We start from the raw sequence: 20,210 nt of genomic DNA on the forward strand, positions 1-20,210 counted from the left end.
AAGGAATTAGGTTTCATAGGCCTGTTTCAGAAGTGCTAATGCAAGAAGCAAAGCAGTAATGAAAGTACAGATTTTTTTTTGTCGTGTAAAGGAAAGTTACTGAACCTGTAATGACTGACAACGACCAATTTTCACGTTATTAACAATTTTCTCTGTGTGTTTTATTATGAAATTATTTGACACTTAAATACCTTAATAAAATTATCAGGTTTAAAAGACCAGCATGGGAGAGTGTGGAAGATGTCGTGCTGTCATCTGTGCTGTTTCCCATAAAAGTTTCAATCTTATTTATTTTGATTTATGAGTCAGGAAAGAAGATCTTTTCTAGAATAACCTGCAAACACCTTGCAATTAGTTGTTCACACTCATGGCATCTCCAGGACAGAAGGTACCAGCTAGGTTAATGATTTTTCAGTCTTAAGCTGGTCATATTGCTTGACTTATGGGACAACAGATGAATCAAGACTGTAATATTCTTTTAAATCACAGAAGACTGGCAAAATCCACTCATTTGGATGGAGAGAGAGCAGATACGTGCTGAAGAGTATAGTAGAGCAATTGAAGTAAATGGAAATTATTTGGGGATGGAAGTTCTGTCACCCAAAAATATTTTCTTGAGCTTAACTGTAGATGTTTTCAATGCTATTAGGAATTTTTAAGCTATATTGGGCTTTGTGTCCATAGAGTCAACTATCTATGAAACACTGTTCTCCGTCTGTGGAGACAGGAATCCTTGAAAACCAGGTTTAGTGTCTCCTTGGGTTTTCATACGGAATTAATCCTTTGCGAATGTCATTATCCCTTCAGTTCAGCCATCTCGGTCTTTGGGAATGATTTCATACCATTTGAAGAACTGAATCCAGCTTCTCTAACACTGACATACTCGATACTGCATGATCTTACATAATTGCTGCCTGGAAAGTAGTAAGTAGCTAGACTGAAGTATGGACGGTGTGGGTTCCCATTAGCTGAAATACCTAAAGAATTTGTTATATTTAGAATTTTGTTCACTTATGCTTAACAGAGCTCCACTTTAAGTTTGGGAAAATTGGTTTCATTTTCTCTTCCTACCATTAATAGCTATTAGAGTTAAAGTAAGGCTTTAAACATATCATTAAAGTACACTTAAGTAACTTGCAATTGACAATTAACTCAGCATGGTAATACATTATCATAACATTTTCCTTTGATAGGTTTGTCTTAAAAGATACAAGGAAAGACAAAGGACGCCTTTGTAAGACTCATATTGAAGTTATTTCTGGTTTAATTGTTCACATTTTGTGTATTTTATCAGTGAAATGTGTTCCATCATATACGTTCGAAAAACATGTATTTGGTGTTTGATGGCGGGCAGTCGTAACGCACTGTGTTGAGGGGGTGTCTGGGTTTTGTTGATTTGTTTCTGTGGGTACAGTGGTGAGGCAGACGGATACAGAAGAAAATTTGCTGCACACTTCATGGATCTCAAAGTTTGTGAGATCACTTTAGTAACCGAAGGAAGATACAGGCAGAATTCACATTCAAGCATGTTTGGGTTTCAGGTTTTATTAAAATCCTCTTCAGCACAAGGCATGATAAGTTCTAGGAAAAAAACTCTGATTACCAACATCTCAGCATAACATACCATGTGTTTTGCCTTTCAAGACAATAGTAAAATATCGTACCGCGCTTAAACTGAAAGCACCGTTTGTCCTATCTTTTAATACACAGAGTTAACGGGGAGCGCGTGATCATGCAGCTCCTCAGCACGGTGACCAAGGACTGCCACCTCCCAAAGCCGAGCTGGAACGTTACTATGACAATAGCAACACCGATGACATTCTCCATTCCTTGCACAGCCAACGGGCATTGACCTTATCCTGTCAAAGCATGTAGAAAGCGATGTGGGCAACACTGGCTTTGTGAAAATTGGACACATTTATCTAGGACGTTTCACCGCATTACCATATATTGAGTTGTAGAAGTGTAGCTAAAATAGCTGCTGTATTGTAAGTTTGTTGCAGTGAAGCTAGAAATGCCACAAAGACAACTGTAGTCTGAGGAAATGTTTTTTCTAATGCTTTAAAAGCAAACCCACCAGTGCCAGGCATACAAGATCCCATCAGTTCTATGCCCCAGATCTTCTCCTCTCCTGTTTTCTTGTAAATCCACTCTCGAACGTATCTGTTTGGAAACTGTACATCTTCGGGCTCTGTAGCCTGGCAGTCTGAGCAGTTTGTTTTATTTTGAATACTTTTGCCATGCTTAAGTCTGCAGAACCTAAAGAAATCAAACTGTGTGCATACATCCTGCTGAAGTCAATAGTAGCGCAGCATTCAAGCGTAGTATTTCCGAGCTCACTCTCCTCCCTTTCCTCCTCAATCATTTCTTGAAAATTCCTTCATAATAACCTTATCCAAACCATAAATATGAAAGTCAAATAAGCCCAAAGGAGATTTATCATCCTCTGACTCGCCACTCCTTTTATGATTAATAATGACATTGATTCCTTTAGAAATAAAACAAAAATTAATTTAAAGGTTCTGATTGGTTTTAGCATTAGGTAAACTTAACATATTGAATGAGCGTAAAACAATTATCAGTCTTATTAACAAAATTAGCTACAGCAAATTTACCAGAAGGAAACTGTTGCTATTTAGCTCCCTAATTATGTCACTATTCTTTGTGACCAAATGATATAATGGAAATAATTTGATCTACTGGTGCTGCATAGAGAATTTCCTAGGAGCAGCTGAATATCATAATCTGTTTTGATCGTATGTTTTCCTACTCTTCTTCTGTTTCAGAAAGTAGAGGTCAAGGGCTTCAAAGAACTTTGCAGCGAAGTGAAGTTGAACTGTGCCGGGCAGAATATGGAATAGATTCTTTACTATTATAAAATGTTAGATAACCCTTTCCTTGAGGCCAGAACCCTTTGACTTCTCCAGCTGATTCATGGTGTATGAATTTCAGGCTCTGGAAAAGCATGGGATGTCTTTTATTCTGCCTGGCACAGAAGCCAAGAACTGGACTTTCCATGCTGTGCTGTTGTCTACGTATTTCCTTGCACCGTGCCTCCATCCAGGCACTTAAACTTGGCAAGTTTTTCTTTTCAGCCTGGAGAGTTGGTAAAGCAGAGAGCAGTTGGATGCCCTCTAGCCATAGGCATTTCAGCCCAGAGGGACAGTCACCTGGCCAGCTTTGAAGGCTACCCAAGCATTGATGATATGCAGAACTTGGTTTTTGGGTGCCAGCTTTCATCTACTCTGTGTGAGTATCACGTGCTCATGGGTTAGCGGTGCAGTGGCATAGAAGTGATGAGAGCTGACGAAGCTAATGAGAGAAATCATACGTGGTCTTGGAAAACTTCTTGCAAAATGTCTCTACTGGCACTACTGTACTTCCACCCCAGCAAGCATCTAAACAGTGGGGTCTCAGAGCGTTTTCTTCCTACCAGATCTGTCTGCTCTCCCTGGCTGCATCCTGACTTTGTCAGGATAAGACCCTCGCAGTATGTGTTCTCATTTCTTTCTTCCACTTGCCATCTGTCTTCCCTGGATTGCCATCAGTGGGCAACTTGGGTTTAGGCACATTTCCTATCGCCATTCCTGTAGCAGCTGCTCTGGGGAAGTGGTACTATTTGTAAGTAGGATCTTTCCCTCTCTCCTTCTCGGTGTAGCTTTATGAACTGGAAATAAGCAGATGAAGACATTTTGGTACAGTAAGAAATCTGCAGTGCATGAGTGATCTGCATATTGTAACACTGCCTTAGATTGGAACAATGAACTTCAACATGATCGGCTCTAATATTAAACTACACAGAAGTGAATGGGAAAGCTCCTGTGGAATAGAAACCCCCTGAGTACATCCCCTGGTTGCTTGCTTAATGCTTATGAAGATGCTCTGAACTACACAACTTGTTTTCTTGCCCACACTACAACTTGAGATCTTTACGTTTTGTGTCCTCTGGGAAATATTTTTATTTTTGTTTCACTATTTTAAGCAAACCTAATATTAATGATAGGGCTGCTGTGCATTAAAGCATTGTGCTACCAATCCACATCAGCGCATAACTTTTGGTGAGGCTTTCTGCATAATTTATGTCCAAAGGAGAGTACGCTGACACAAAATTGACGATTTAACCATGTTTACTGCTGCTTGCAATAATTAGATCGTTTCACGCTGGAAGTACTAAGCAAGTGTAGCAAGGTGGGTCTCTGAGTAAATGTCAAAGTTACAAACTTTTCTGTAACTGTAACAAACATAAAGAACTTGGAATATGTTTTGTAGCCAGTTCCTTACATAGCATCATTAGGAAACCCAGATGCTTTAAATGAGATACTTGGGTGCCATCAGATGGACCACTGCAAGAACTGGCAAGCAAGAATCATGTCCAAATCACAGGGTTTGACTGATCATCCCCTAATCACTTGGGTTTATAAAGCTTCCTATGGTATTTCTTGAAAGAGTTGTGCAAGAGCTATGTTAGGCCCCAGAAGAACTTCCAAATATCACAATTTGTTCACAGTTTCAACACTTCTAAACATGACTGGAACAGAAAGGGCTTTAAATGAGAAACCAAATCCACACGTGTGCTCTTCTGTTAACCTCGGGTTTGGCACATTTTAAATCGCTGCACACATTTCCATATGCTGTCCTTCAGCCATGCTCTGGCATCTGGTTAAAAGTGTGTACCAAGTCATATGGCTCAGCTGTCTAAGAAATCAATATATGGGGTGAGGGGTGTCAATGTGAGGAAGATCGAGAAGATTGAATAGGCACCTAGTTCAAATGCAGTATAGAAAGATGATTTGAGGAAAAAAAAAAGTTTCATGAAAACTATTATTTTAAGTGGAAAACAGAGGCATTTTTTCTTGCTGATAGGTTGTAATAGAATTATAAGAAACATAAATTCAGACTCATGCAGCCATCCAAAGAGAGTTTACATCCAGCAGCACTAAAATCTTCACCGTCTTGCACAGGTGAACTGTAGAAAGACTTAGTCCTTTGATTTGAAGAGCGTTTTCCATCAGTCAGTCACTCTTGTGGCTCCTTCTCACCTTCCTGTTCTGCTGTCAGATGTTTGACATCTCAGCTGAAGGGGAAGGCTCTTATGTTCGGAGTGGTCCCATCCATCCAGCACTGAAGGATTTAGGTAGCAGAATGTGACCTTTCGTTTAGTTTATATTCCGTTTTCTGTCTAATTGACTTCTGTAGCTGGAGGTGTGGAGAAGGACAATCAGGCAAAGTAAAAACCTGTCTTCACAGGTTGGGAAGAGTTGGGCTGGATCAAACTGCTACATGTAATTGAGTTGGGCTCTTTTGAGACAAGAAGTGGTTGCTAACCTCTGCCTCACAGATGAGACTTGAAATTTATTAGACCCTACAGATCAGAGGGGAGAAAGCATTACGTTTGGGTGCTCCTTGCCGTATTCCAGAGAGCTCTTTTGATTTCACTTGTTTCCTTCCTGAATTGGACAATACCTGTTCTTATTTTTGCAGCTTCTATAGCAGCTCACCTTGTTTCCCTTTAGATATCCTGAAGTGACACGTAAGGGAGGGGGACTCTTGCTAGGGTGCCCTGTTACATGGGAATGTGTGTTGGGTTGTCCCTGAGATGACAAGAGGTCCAACCTTCTTCTAGACATCATCCTGCTTAGTTTGGATGCCCCTTCTGAAAGATGGGGTTTCGTTGGTATATACTACAGATTTCAGAAAAGGCATTCAAAACCAAGCAATCTGTAGTATATCCAGTAAGCATCCGTCTCTCACTCACATCAGAGCATGGAGACTGCAAGAGAAGCCATGACTTGGGTTTTGTGTGGGCTTAATACAAGCTCCCCCATTTGCATCCTTTGCTAGGAAAACGGAAACTATTCTTCCCCAAATCCAGATTCAGTTGGACTATATCTTTTTTCAGTGGGGCAGAGCCTACCGTGCTTCAATCTTAACACAGAAATTCCTGTTTACAAATCCAGTTTTCCAGTCCCTGATGCAAAGTGATTAAGAGAAACACAGTTCCCGCATATGTTACTCCTGCACTTCATTTCCTCAGTCATATCTACCAGTGAAGTGCATTCAAATGCCAAAAATACGTAGCATTTCTGAAGCTGATTGTTATTAATATTGTTCTGTTTGGGTTTTTTTAGCTGTAAACCTTTTTGAAGTGCCTAGCGAACAGCGAGAGGAGAAGCTTTGGAGGGGGGAGACAACTTTGAAATCCACAGAGCAGAAGCTTTAATCTCCAGTTGTGACTCACATCAAACAAAAGTGCAAAAACTCCCTTTGTTCTTGAGCACAAAGGGTGTGTTTGTTGTTTGTTCAGGGTAAGTGAAAGGCCCCCATGAAGTCCCACTGAAGATGTTTAATGAATCTGGCAGCCTCCAAGCTGTCTCTTCTACAGAGTAATCCTAACGACAGACCCATCACACATAATTTAACAGAGTGTGACACGACAATCTCTGCTCAGGAGAGACTTTGGAGGGGGAATACTTTTATTACTCAACAGCACAGGCCCCTTAGGGTTGGTGTTCTGGAGCAGAACTCATGTTGGTGGTGGTCACACTTTCATCTCTGAATTGAGGAGATTTACTCGCTCAGGTATCGGTTATTAAGCTTCCTAAACACTGACTTTGAACTCGTGTTTAAAACTGAGTGAATCATACTATCTGTAGTGCAGGGGGCTGGGATTTTGGCAGCCTCAGCTTGTAGTAGAAGTCAAAGTCAAGAATATTGAAGAAAGGAGGTCTGCCACCAAAATCAGGCCGAACAGGGACATGCGTATTAGGGAAGGAAGGGAGAAATAGCATCAATTAAGAGCGGAGCAATAATGGAAAAGGCTATTTAAAAAAAAACCCAACAAACATTTCTCAGGCATCAGGTCAGTTAAGGGTTACCATATACATATATATATATAAAATCTTTTTATCAGTTCATCCTACTTGATCAGTCTTTGAATGCCTAGAATAGGAATAACCATGGCATGTGACTTCAACCTCCCTTGTCCTTTCTATGGTCTAACGTTTATAGCCTTTTGTATGGTGGACGTTGGGCTGTTTGCTGTCAGGTGTCATGTTTTGTTGGCAGGGTAAGGACGTTTTGTGTGATTGGGCGCATGTGGAGTCGCTGGTTTGTGCCTTTTTGATCTGGGCATCTATTGGCATGAATGGAGCAGAAAGGACTCAGATCCGCTCTAGACTTGAGTGCTCAGGTGAGGGTAATATCTGAGCGCATTGCTCTTCTCTCAGCAAAATCTGTTTTCAGCTTTGCCTCATGTTGCATGTGCAAATTTGGGCAATTCACTTAACTTTTCTGTGTCGCCACTTCTTCTATAAAATGGGCATAATCTTCTTTACCTCCTTTGGAATAAAGTATGGAGTGGAGTGTGACTACTTACTGCAGCAGAGCCTGTGAAGAAGAAACCACTGTTCTCTTGGAGAGAGAGACACTACGTTTGGGGTTCTTTTTTTCCCTAGCTTCCTCATGACATAAATCAAATTTTATCCCCACTGCTGGACATAAATGCAAAATGCATTTGTACTGTAAATGTCAGCCACTCCAGGGACTGCTGAAGAGCTAAGCACTACCCGCTGTTGCATTTGATCCCCATGCCAATTGCCAATCAGAGCCCCAGCAAACCATCGTGTATCAGGTCTGATGACTGGGACTCAGACTCAGTGCCAAAACATTGCTGATATCCTGAAACACAATACACAGCCCCTTCTCGGCCCGGTATTACTGTTTGAAATAATTCCTTGTTCTCTCTTGAATTGCAAGAATATTGTAGGATCTGTCTAAAATAGCAGTCCCTGTTTCCCTCCCTTCTTCCCCCACCCCTTATCAAATCAGACGTCCAAAATCAAGTGCCTGTGTACTCCCCTGACAAGCACCAGGGGATTAGGGAGTGACAGGTTTAACAAAACTGGCTCAAGGTTTTGTAAAATGCATCTTGGAGCTTGAGCTCTGAACGAGCCATAAAATTCCTCCCACGAGGTAGAAGTAAGGTTTCTGCAAGACTGGATCAGAACTTAATAATGCTTTTTTAGGTTATTTTTTCTTGCTTTCTAAAAGGTGTTACAAAAACATCTGATTTTTGAAGATGCTGCAAGACTAACAATGACTTAATGTAACCATTGTGTAAAAAAAATCACAAATGTGTTTTACCACCAGCAAAAAGAACTGATTTCTGGGCTGCATGCAAACCATTTGGGGCAATTAGCTTGTAATTTAATTTGCATTAATCAGCACAAGGTCAGCAAGAAATTAACTTTGGGTGTAGATTTTACATATAACAGCATATGAGAAGAAGGGAGTAGCTGTTTTTACAGGGTGTTAATTTGGAGTTAAGTGCGTTCAGCAAGTTTTGCAGGGTTTGGCCTTGCAGAAGAAAGATGAATGATGTGGATTTGGGAACACTGAAAGCATAAAATGATGTGGCGATTTACCAAGCATTTAATGTTGCAATATGTAAACGCTTTAACAGACTTCTTGGCACTTGTAAAGATCAGAGCGCAGGTTTTGCTGAAGCATCGAACGCACTGCTAGCACTGAAGGGCTGTGGCTGGCTGAACGTGGATGGGGTCCCACAAGGCTGTGTGCGCTGACCATGCGTCGTGCCAAATGATTCAAGAACTCAGACAGTTATCCCAAAAGCACAGATCTCTGCGCAGCTCTACAGTATTACCTTACTGAGCTCTGAAGTGGGAGGAATTTAGGCAAATGACTCATTTCCTTGTGCACCCCTTTGGCCCTCCAGCCTTTCTCTCCACTGCTATTTCACTTCACAAAGTCTGCTGGGGCTCCATGAGCCTTTAGTGCTAGCAACATGATAAGTGTTGCGAGAAATCCACCGCTGGAGAGACAGAAATTGTTTTTGACAAGTGGTGTCTGAGCATCTGGTTATGGGAAATGAGATGCTGAGGAGTCTGGTGGTGTTTGGCTATGGTAGGCAGGTAGATAAAATGTATATGGCTGTTCTTATGCCTTTTTCTTTCAATAAAAAGCATTTATCAGTTGTGGGGCACGGAAGGTGTCTGAAAGTGAGTCTCTTCTGTTATCTGTTTTTTCCAGAGGATAGTCTCAAGGCACTTTGGAGCTGCCACGGGTACATCTGTAGTCCATTAGAAAGAACCATGGGCTGCATTGCACAGCCCATTTCAAGAGAGGGTGTCATTGCCAGGTCTGCACCCATTGCCTAAATATTCTTCTGGAAACAGGATTTGTGGACAAAGTAGACATGGAGACCTTTCATCCAGTTGTTCATGCTTAACTGAGATGCTGAGGTTGACCCTAGTTTACCCGTGCTTCTTGCCTAGTCAAAGGGACATCCATGGTGGGCTGAACTGAATTGAATTGGAAGCCAAAGGTGATTACGCTCTCGGGTTTCTCTGTTAACAGCCCAAAGTTAAACGGCATTAATCAGGCAAAAGCATGTCTGAAGGAACCAGCTATACAAAGAGTTTGGTCACGCAAAGTGCAAAATGCAGTCACTTTGGGACTCAGAATTAGGATCCAGTTTGTTCACAAACTGGTATCATATCTTTATCAGACAACTTAGTTTTGCTTGAGCCTTCCTCCCTCTCTGGGTTAGGATATGCTTACATCACCCGCTAAGACATTCAAGCTAGTGGGAACAGTCTACCTGCCAGGGCAAAAAGCTATTTGCAAGTGGGTTTACCGTACTTCTCACGCTGCTTCCATTGCTTCAGTAAGATTTAGGTATCTTGACACTCTGCAGTGTCAAGATATCCTTAAGGAATGTTCTCCCTAGTTAGCTCACTGTTAAAAAAATGTATGTTTAATTTTTAAGTTACATGACAGGCTAATAAAAGCAAATTCAAACTTGGTACCTTTCTCTTCAAGAACTTGCGCTGTGACATTTTAAGGAATCCCTTAACCTAGAACTTCAGTTTGGCCAGGTTTTTCATCACAGGTTTTCAAATGCCTCCATCTTCTGGGTGTTTTCACAGGGTCTGATTTATTTCTTCCTCCCCACAAATCAACATCCTAGTTCTGAACTACAGGCCCTATGAAACTCCTCTGTGAATTTGGGCACTAGAATCAACAAAAATCACTAGCGATTTTTTAACATCTTGCACAAAATTGTCAGGCATTGGATTACATGAGAAAGGTCAAAGAAAAATGTATTGTGTAGTAAATCTAACTGAAGATTTATATTCCAGCTCTTTCTTTTTAATCAATGCTAATAGATTTTTAATGACAAAAAAAGGAAGAGAGAAAGGAAGAGTATCCTTTGGATAAAAAATGTTAGGTAGAGAGTTTAAAGTATTAAAAAAGTGACATGATTTTTTTTTTCTATCATGCAATAAAATTAATAAGGGATGGTAAAAGCTGCTGAAACAAGTGTTTGTACTAATTCATTTATAAAATGATAAAAATTATTTTGTAGTTATTAGTTTTATTTTTATGGCAACTGTATAGAAATTGATCCATTTCCTTCCCTTCAGAGCATATGTAAAAGGAAATACATATTCTGTAAATACTCCCTTTTTCGAAGTCTGACTCAGTATTATCAGATAATGGATCAAGAGTTCTCAACCAGCATTTGCAACTGAAGATCACTTCATCTGATCTGAATCATACGACTTCCAGTTTGTTTCCCTTTCATGTAGGACAATGCCACATTACCTACCTTTTCAGGCAACTTGACGGATCATGAGCTGTTCTAATAAGCCTACAGTTCATGCTGGACAGTGTAGGAGTCAGGTCCACTTATCGCATCACGTTCTTTGCTAAAGGTTCTCTTGGTAGTGCATCCACTCATCTAGACCCCCAGATCTGAGAAATTAAACTCCTACCTCATTTTCACTTGTACACGAGCTTCTGTTGAACATGACTCTCTCTGGTGATAACTTGTTTTTAAATATCCACGTTATTCCCTAGTGTTGGATACACTTCATGGATGTGTGAAATGAACCTTCTGCGTAGAGCACCATAAGATCATTTTAAAATAGGCTCGACAGAACTGTTAAATGTGGTTCTATTTCTAATTTTAACTTAAGAGGATGAGTAGCCATTAAATTCTCATATGTAATTATTAACATTTTTCACGTTCATTCATATCTGTTAATATACAGTTTATGCATTTGTATATACTATGCAAGTTCACTCTCTTTAGATTGTGCTCACAAGAACACAAGGTCTTTGATATTCCACATGGCACATCTAAAAGTGATGATCTTGGCATTACTACAAGTGTAAAATAAAGATATTCCTGTTTAGACAGAGCAGGTTCTACTTATACCTTAAACAGACTTTAAATTAAAGCAGAAAATAAATTATTCTATAACCAGCTGTGTTTGTTCTCTCTCCCTTCTTTTCTCTCTCTTTCTCTCAGATCTGCTGCTCTGTTGCCTCCTCTGTTTCTCTTTGCTCTTTTGATCATCTTTCTCCCCCTTCCCTTTAGTTGCAGGCCAGATGTTCTTACGACATGTAGATCTTTCCAAATAAATTATTTGCTTTGTAGAGTAGCCATGTCTGCAATCACAACCTGGCCAGTGGTAAGTTGTTTCAAGTGATGTATCATCTTTAAAAAGCACACTGATGTGTGTTTATGTGTTAGAATTTGTGATTTGCACAAGCTGCAAGTTTTGCCCCTTCCCTGTCGAGGGCGGGGGAAGGACCAGAGCACATCGTTTGAGTAAACAGGGGGGTTTGTTCCTTCTGGTGCCTCTGTCTTCCAGATGCTGAGACGCCCTGAGTCAGCGCTGCTGAATGCTAGCGGGAGGCAGCGCACACCTTTTCGAATGGAGAGAAGCAGTGGATACCAACCTTGCTGTACGCTTTAAATATGAAACTTTTTATTCCCCCACTGCCCAAATATTAATCTTCAGCATTTACGCAACATTTTGTACTTCTGTGTTTTCTGCCTGTGCTATTTAATTTTCGTGATGCTCCTTGGATGCTCGCAGGTGAAAAAGTAAAGCTAGAAAAGACCTCTTACATCATCCAGACCGACCTGCAGGTCTGTAAGTAATTGCTACCCCCATGACTCAGATGATAGGAAAGCTAGGCGTACAATCTAAAAGATCTACCAAAACAGACAAAAGGAGATGTGGACAAATGTTAGACTGGTTTTGTTGCCTGCTTAAACGAAAAAAAAATTTGCTGCATCTCTGCTGCAGGAGCTTGAAAATAATTTGCCTTTTCCTGCGGACAGAGATGACACCCGCAGATACTGTGGGTATGATTAACGCACACAACGCATACAGAGTTAGTATCTGTCCTGAAGACAGCGTGGTCTGCACACATGCAACTGCCTCTACAACTGATCGACACAGTTTTACCGTGAAATTGTATTAAGATACTTACTGGTGAGGAACTGTGTCTCTGTGTCTCGTGTTTCCATAGCCTGTAACAGTAAAGAAACTTCTCCGCCTGTGTGTACATGCATAATACAAACAGCAAATGCAGGACTGTCTAATACCACATGGTTACTGCTCTCCTGATAAAAGTAACATCTTAGATGTCAGATTGCCAAATTTGATCTCCCATGTGCAGCTATCTTAAAGGCTGTGTAAACAAAAAAACGAAGCAAAAGAGGAAACAGAGACAAATATGCAATAATTTGTTCTAGATAAAAACAAACGAAAACCTCAATAAGAGCAGAGATACAGCCTATTGAGTTGTAGCCCATTTCTCGCTATTCACATTCACCAGTGAAGTGGTCCAGAGTACTCTGGTTCTAGCAACGCCTGGTCTCATGCTCCACAATTGCTAATAAGAGCTGCAGGCGATGAGTTGCTCATTTTTCTGGGAGATTTTAGGTGGAGACACCTAAATGAACTGTCTGCTTTCTCAAAGCATGCTGGAAAGACTCCACATGCTCCACTTGTGAAGCTGAGGCCAATTCCCTTTCTACTGCAAACTTTGCATAGGCGTAACGTATAGGGCTGCTTCAGACTGGTAGTCTTGCCTAGCTACAACTTGATTGCTGTAGACATCCTGCAGGCAGGTTACAGCTACGTCTGGAAGTGCCAGACACGCTCCAGGTATCCGAGCTGCCCCTGCGCAGCGGTCGCAGCGTGCCCGGTGCGCTGGCAGGGCTGTGGAGCACAGGGACACGCGCTGGCGATGCTGAAACAGAACCACGGGATTTCTCACCTTTGCTTTAGGCACGTAGGTGGGATTCATCTTGCCTAATATATGTATCTAAAAGTTAGGGATCTAATCCCTTTATAGTCAATGGAGAGAGATGGTAATGCTCTTTAGTATAACTAATCTCTCCTCACTGACAATAGAGAAACCCTAGATGACTAGCTTAGACTAATTGCTCAACTTCAAAGGTGGGATTTAGCCATCTAAAACAGTAAAATGATACCAGATTGAAGAGTAACTTTTCACACGTATACAAAACAAATGTGATTTGAGCCTAAATAACTGCATAGAACAGCAGATAACCAAGAAAGAGACTGCAAGTGCCTCTTGTGAGAAGACGTGTTTTAAATGTTTGTGCGACTCACAATAATACACTGTTTTATACAGCTTTTAGTGGTTTGTATTATTGTCACTCCGCTCTGCAGTTTATTGGGTTTTTCCATTTTAAAGATGGAGATGTGAGCAAGAGGTTAATTGGCTTGCGCAAGATCTGACACGGGGACGCGTGGTGAAATGGGAAAATGAATCAAGGCTTTCTATTCCTCTCATGATTGCACTCATGATTTTTGGGCTGTTGTCCTGGACACTTGTCCACCATTTCTCTGTCATGAAATGTAGTTCATTGCTTGGCTGGTAGTACTGCTTTAGTGTAGCAAAATGCCATTGTATTTTGGGCTTCTGAATATTTTAAAAATACTGTAAGCAAATGGAATGGTCAAAGAATAATCTGAAGTAGAAGTAGAGAGTAGAAGGTGTATTTTTAACTTATATAAATTACTCATTGTTACTGGTTTGCCACAGAAGTTTTGATCATTTTGCCTCTGTAAATGATGGGTATTCCTGTGGCCTTTCAAGGATTTGCAACATCACATAATTACTTTAGCAAACTCATAGGCCATAGTAGAAGGCTTGGGTTTATATCAAATACAGGGCAAAAAACTATTAAACTTCTACTGTATGTCATTTGTGCAGAACATTCTGCAATATATACATATCAGTTATGAATCTACAATCAATTTTCATGTTAAATGTTGAATTTAAACTCCACAGCTGGACTTTCATCTTGAAAGAAGCCAGATAGCCCTGTGCATCTGGTTTAATCTTCCCTTTAGCCGTATTATTTTAAAGGCACTCCTGCTTAGTACGTCTTACAATTGAAAAATAATACTCATATTCCCTCTCATCCTCAGCAGCTGTGATCCCTCTGCAGATGTTGTTCTGTCAGGCGTTTCATTATGTGTGATAGAAAGCGTAGGTTCTTTTTGTCTGTCTGTGTTACCGCCTTGTGGATTTTATTTTCTTTTTCTTTATTTATTCCTTTGGCCATAGATGAGTCCTTCCATAATACTTCATTTTATTTCCTATTGCTGCCATTTCGCCTTCTTCCTAAGTACAGAAACGATCAAGAACTTGCAACTGCACAGAGCCGCCCAACAGAAGCCCATTGATTCCTCACCAAAGGGCTCTGTGTGAGCCATTCTACTCCGGCCTGAAAAGAAAGCTTTGTTCCCTCAGTTGGTAGTGTCTTAAGATGCTGATCCTTGCCATATTTTTGGAAAACTGTAGCAGTTTATCAGATTGTTTGACACTTCCCGTTCAGCTGTATATTCTGTAGCATACTCTGGTATTTGCCTCTTCCCATACATCAGTCTCACGAGCGCGAGACTGGTCTGGAGCAGCCCAGGCGTCACGGTGAGTTATGCTGGGCAAAAGTCATTTGGAGGCGAACAGTGAAGGAGGAGGAATCTGGAGTGCTGGTGGCCATGCCTGAAATGGTAGTAATGGATTTAGTATTTGGGGCAGGAGGTATGGGATTTGTCATGTTGGCTGAGTATTTTCCTGGCCGCCTTCCATGACTGTTCAGATATTTTTAGCGTGAAGTACAAGCTATGTTGTCTCAGTTGACCTTGGAGCATGACATTTTAACATGGAATTGGTTTGAATTGCTAATCATTAAAACGATTTATTATTTTTTATTACAAGAGCACCTAGAATCCCAGTCATGTTTTGCAGATGAAAAGGGAAGCAAATTGAAACCTGTCTTCTCTTGACTTGCAGTCCTTCGTGGTATCCGTATTTCCTAAACTACTGTCTTCAGCTCTTTCTCTCTACATCATTAAAAGTAGATTATGCCTAGGTTTGTTTTTTAACTTGGTCATTTGACAAATATTATATCAGAATGACTGGAACTAATCCCAAGGTTTCACAGTGCTCAACAAGAAGTGTAGAATAAAAGGATCGTTTCTGTTGCAAACAATTTATGACCTTAATAGAAGTTTACAGCTGCTATCAGAAAGGCAGATCTTGCTATCACTATATTTATACTGGTGATTGCTCCCTCTTTGCCTTCATTCCCAGACTCAAGTTTACCAAAAAGATCAAGCCCCTAAATGCCAACTTCTATGAAGGAATTAGAAGCAGCAGCACTGCATCAGGATATTGTAGCAGTATATTTTAAGGCAGTAATATATACCGTAGGAAAAGAGGTTCAGACCAACCACAGACATAGCCAGAAGTCTATGAAAGTTTGAATTCAAGTTCAGAGGTCCAGATCTATTTCTAGCTGCATGTATTTCACTCTTACTGGGCTTTTTGACTAGTTGTCGATTTTGGACAATGCGTGTTTATTAAGTTTTGCGTGTTCTTATGTTAACAGGACCTCAGAGGAAATGACAATCATTTTTAAGCTACATTTTACTGCCATAGTGGTGCAGAGAAGCCTTTGACTGAAAAAAGTATCAAGGTCTTGTTGACTTTTTCAGTCTACTAAATAAACACCTACTCAAGTATCTGATGTAGATTTTAAAAAAATAAAACAAAACCAAAAAAACCCAACCATCCTCCTGCCTCAGAAGTAGCTGCATGGTGTAAAGACTTACCCAGCAGAAGTTGAAACCAAGATGTGAAAATAAACCTCTCTTTGACTACCTTGGCAATTGGGAAGGCAACAATCTGTTTCTACAAATTACATGGCAGATCTCCCAAGTAAGGCCAAAGAGGCTGTTTCCCCGAAATCAGTGTCACACTATAGTTCCTTTCATACATAGGAAGTGAGTAAATCATTGAATAATGCAACACCCTCTCCCGTCTGCGAGAACTCTGCCAAAGCCAAGCGTAAGGTTAAAGCAAACTCAGTTACTTGGTAACTGAGTTGTGTTTTGGAGGGGTTAAAATTGGAGGGATTTTGGACTTGTGTTTTGGAGGGGTTAAAATTGCCAAGAAAACCTGAAAACTTGAAGAAGATCCCCAGGTGCCTGCACTAATACTCCCCAGTCTCTCTGATGTGAGCTGGCAGGTCCCATAAAGCCACTCAGCCTTGAACAGGGAAGGGAAGGAGGGAGAGAGCAAGAGCTCCAGCTGCAGCTCCAAAGCCCCAGAAAGAGCCTCTAACCCAATTCCCTTAAAGTGCACAAGCCTCGCGAGCCACAGCATCTGTTTGCCACTGTATTCACCGAGTTCACAGGGCAAACAAAAGATCCACATCAAGCATCCATCCTTCCAGAGGGGGAAAGCCTTCCCTCATTCGCCCATAGATTTTCCCCCCTTTTCTTTCCGTTATATATAATTTTTATTTTTTTTGGGGGGGGGGATGTTGCTAATTTTTTTTGGATGGTAATTAAGAGAGCTAACACCAGCTAGGCTAGAGTGAACGCAAACAAGACCCCTATAGGCAGCACAGTGCATTAATGTAAAATATGCCCAGACAACATAACTTGTCAGAGAGGATTATTTCTGCTTAGTGAATCTGCAGGGGCCCCTTTGCTCCACCACTCAGCGTCTGACTAGAGAGAGAAAGAGAGAAAGAGTAGCCATTAGTGAGTAGCTACTGTGGCATTGATGTTTGAGCGCACTTCTGAACTGGCTTTTGTTGAGAATATCGGTGCAGAAAGCATGCGCTGTCCCAAATCCGCTGTTACTATGAGAAATGAGGAGCTGCTTTTAAGGTATGTTGTCTCCTTTGTTTTAACGCGTGCTTTCGAGTTGCCTGGGCCCGCTGCAACTATAACCGTGCTGTGTATTAAGTAGTTTCCCTATTTAAAGGAAAAGACAGGCATTGCTGTGTGCAAGTAGCATTTTCCCCTAGTTAGAATCGCACATTTCATGTATGACGACAAATGTACGGAGAGGGCAAGGAGGAAAAAAAATAAATATATATATCTTCCCCCCCCCCCCCTAAATGAGAGCTGGTATTTCTTTTATCACCTCCTTTGCAATATTTCTGCCTGCTTCATTATTATGCACTGGGCATGGAATAAGCATGGAAAAAGCTCAGGGAGACTCCATATTAGAGCTAGTGCCCTAAATACCACTTTAATTTTCACTTAGCCTATGTAAATAGTTACTAATGCTCTGCCTAGTCTTTACCACTTGAAGATGTTTTAAAAATATCTAAATACTCCCGTATGTGGGATTACACATATATTCTTAATGTTCCAAGGTTTAGCGGGGGGCCGGCATCGACTACTCTTTTCAGAGACACACACACACGCAGACACACGCACACACGCACATACACACAGAATTATGCTCGAATTGGCACCCCGCTTTGAAAAATGTAGTCTTTTGTTTATTTGCTAGCAGACATTGTAGCATTGAATACATCTTTTGGTCTGACAATGGGACAGCTGAACAATGGTGCTGTCAAACTAGCTTAACGTATGTCTGGCGATGGGGTGGCTTGGGGGTTTTTTTCTTTCCTTTTCTCAGCCCCTTTTTCTTTTCCCTTAATCTTTTTGTATAGACGGGAGAATATGAAGTGTATTGCCTATTTTGTGACTGTTGTTTCATTTGCTATCTGCTGCTAATAGTGCAGGGAGGGGGAGGTTTGCATCTTGCAATTATGCCCATTGCATTAAGTTGGAGATTTATTACTAACCTCTCCTTTAACTGTGGTGAGAAAACTTACTGATTCTGAAAGCTTACAATACTGCTGTCAATCTGGCAAATACATAGTTGCCAAATGTGCCCTTGCCTGATTTTATGCTTGATCATGTCAACTTTAACTGCTGTTTTGAAGATACTGTTTCTAATTTTGTTTAGGTAATGAAAATGCAATAAAAATGATAAATCAGATCTCAAAGTGGGAGCCCATGCTACTTTCCATTTTTATAATCCAGCTATTAGCATACGTTAGAATTTTTAAGGTCAGGCAGAATAATTTACCTGGATGATTCCTATCCCAAAATCTAACAAATTATTCATATGACATTTCATGAATTATCTTTCTGTTTAGACAGCCATAGTTTAGCATTAGAACAGTTAACAATTTTGGGTTTGAATTTGGCAAAATGCTCACGTACCTTATGCATCATGAAAAGAAATTGTTAAAAAGCTTTTGAAAAATTTTGAGTTACTACTTGGACAGCAGCTTGTGTCTTAAATAAAATGAATTGTCATCAGTCTGTGGAGTTTCTGAAACTGTTTGAAGTCTTTAAATACTTTACATGTTAAGTAAATATATTACTTTTAGTAATAATTGTAATCGTTTTCTGAGAGAAAAGAGATATTTATCGGTGGTTTCTATTTTTTGCTTAGATCAATTAAGTGTAGGGGTTTTGTGCTTTTTTTCAAACTGGATTCTAGTGCATGATTTATATGGGTTGAGGGGTCTCTTGGACCCCTTAATTAAAAATTAAAAAAAAGACGTTAAAGATTTATTGGTAGCAGCCAGAGTTCTCTAAAGCACGTATTTTCAACAAAAAAATGTTTTATGGGGAGACTCTGAGCACTTGCTATGCTTTTTTGCATTTTTTTTATTGTTGTTGCATCTCCTTCCCTTGTGTGTTGAGATGGTATAAATCAATAGGAAAGAGTTTACGTGAACAAAAAGGTAATATCGCATAAAATACGCTAGAAGCCTAGAGGTTATGGATTATCAGGTAGTACTTGCGTGCGGTGTGTTGTGCATAAACATGAAGAAAGCGAGGATGGTGTTTCGTATAATGGGACCATGCTATAATTCACTTTCTTAGAAGAACTTCTTTCAAGACAAACATTAACTCGTTCACAACCGCTCTGCTCTGCCAGAACTGGAGGGGGGGGGTGGGTGGGGGATTTTTTTAATCAAGCTATCCTCCTTCAGCCTGGGCTTTCTAGCAGCTGCTGCCCTTTGTGAATGGCAATAAAGTGAATCCCTCGCTCCCAGTTACATGGAAATGCCCCTTTAGCGATTGCCCGGAGTAGGGCGAATGCCACTTTTGTAGCAGCCACCAGCAGCCACCTGGGCAGCATACCCACCGCCACTTTTAAGGACTATTCAATACTAAAACTGTTTCCTAAGCGCTCTTCTCACAGGTGAGTTCATACGAAACTTACAGTAGTTCCTATGCTTTCAGATAAAATGCTGTATAAAATACATATACTACAGATTTTTGTCTTGGATTGCCAATTACTTTGTTCTTTTCCAAGGGTATTTTCTGACATTGCATTCACATCAAAGACTAATTTTTGAATTATTCTGTGTGAACCCTACTCCCAAAAAAAATTCTTTCTATGCATATTTACTGAAATATTGCTTTTTGAGCCATAACAATTATTATTAACATCAAAGAAGGTGAAGCAAATCTGTAACACAAGCCATTTCTTAGCATGCTTTAACAAAAGTGTCAGCTTTTGGGAGACTATATAGGTTTAGAGATCTTACGCGTGAACATCGCAGGTGTCCTTAGCATTACCTGTTTTGAATCTCACCCATTCACAAAGCAATGTGGTGCCTTGCAGTTGTCAAACTTGGCAACATCTGTTTCCACAACAGCGCTAAGAGAGCTAATTCAGACTCTGCATGAGTTGTTATTTGTTCTTGCAATGACCAGGTGTAATGCCAAAAAGAAAGACGGTCCTCGGTCTTAACTCTCAGAGCAAGAGCAGGATAGGTCTTAACCTGGGAACTGGCTTTCCACGCTGCCACAGGAAATGGAAGTGAATTATATTTATTTATTAGCCTGGAGTCTTTGTCTATAATTTTTTTTTTTCAGATTCATGAACCACAATCTCTAACATCAACATGTTAATATTCTCTTTGTTAAATGAGAATAAAACTGAAGTGTTTCTGTTATCAAATTTAAGTATATAAGATTGCAAACTATACCTTTGGGGCTGAAAAACAAAGGAGAGCA

General features: G+C 40.4%; 1 protein-coding gene across 4 annotated transcripts in view; it reads left to right on the plus strand.

Moving 5' to 3' along the window:
* Nucleotides 1–20,210, plus strand: part of CELF2 (CUGBP Elav-like family member 2) — a 382,430-nt gene that overhangs the window by 101,409 nt on the left and 260,811 nt on the right. Inside the window, exon 1 of one of the 4 annotated variants that reach the window (XM_075521155.1) lies at nucleotides 16,812–17,039. The exons of 2 other annotated variants lie outside the window; for them this stretch is intronic. In XM_075521155.1, coding sequence (XP_075377270.1) covers nucleotides 16,933–17,039 — 107 coding nt within the window. In that variant the 5' untranslated portion in view covers nucleotides 16,812–16,932. Of the gene's footprint in view, nucleotides 1–16,811; nucleotides 17,040–20,210 lie in introns of those variants that run through there. One more of the 4 variants, XM_075521229.1, reaches the window with a different exon arrangement.

The sequence above is a fragment of the Mycteria americana genome, chromosome 1 (genome assembly GCF_035582795.1).
Source record: "Mycteria americana isolate JAX WOST 10 ecotype Jacksonville Zoo and Gardens chromosome 1, USCA_MyAme_1.0, whole genome shotgun sequence".
In the NCBI taxonomy this organism is placed as follows: domain Eukaryota; kingdom Metazoa; phylum Chordata; class Aves; order Ciconiiformes; family Ciconiidae; genus Mycteria; species Mycteria americana.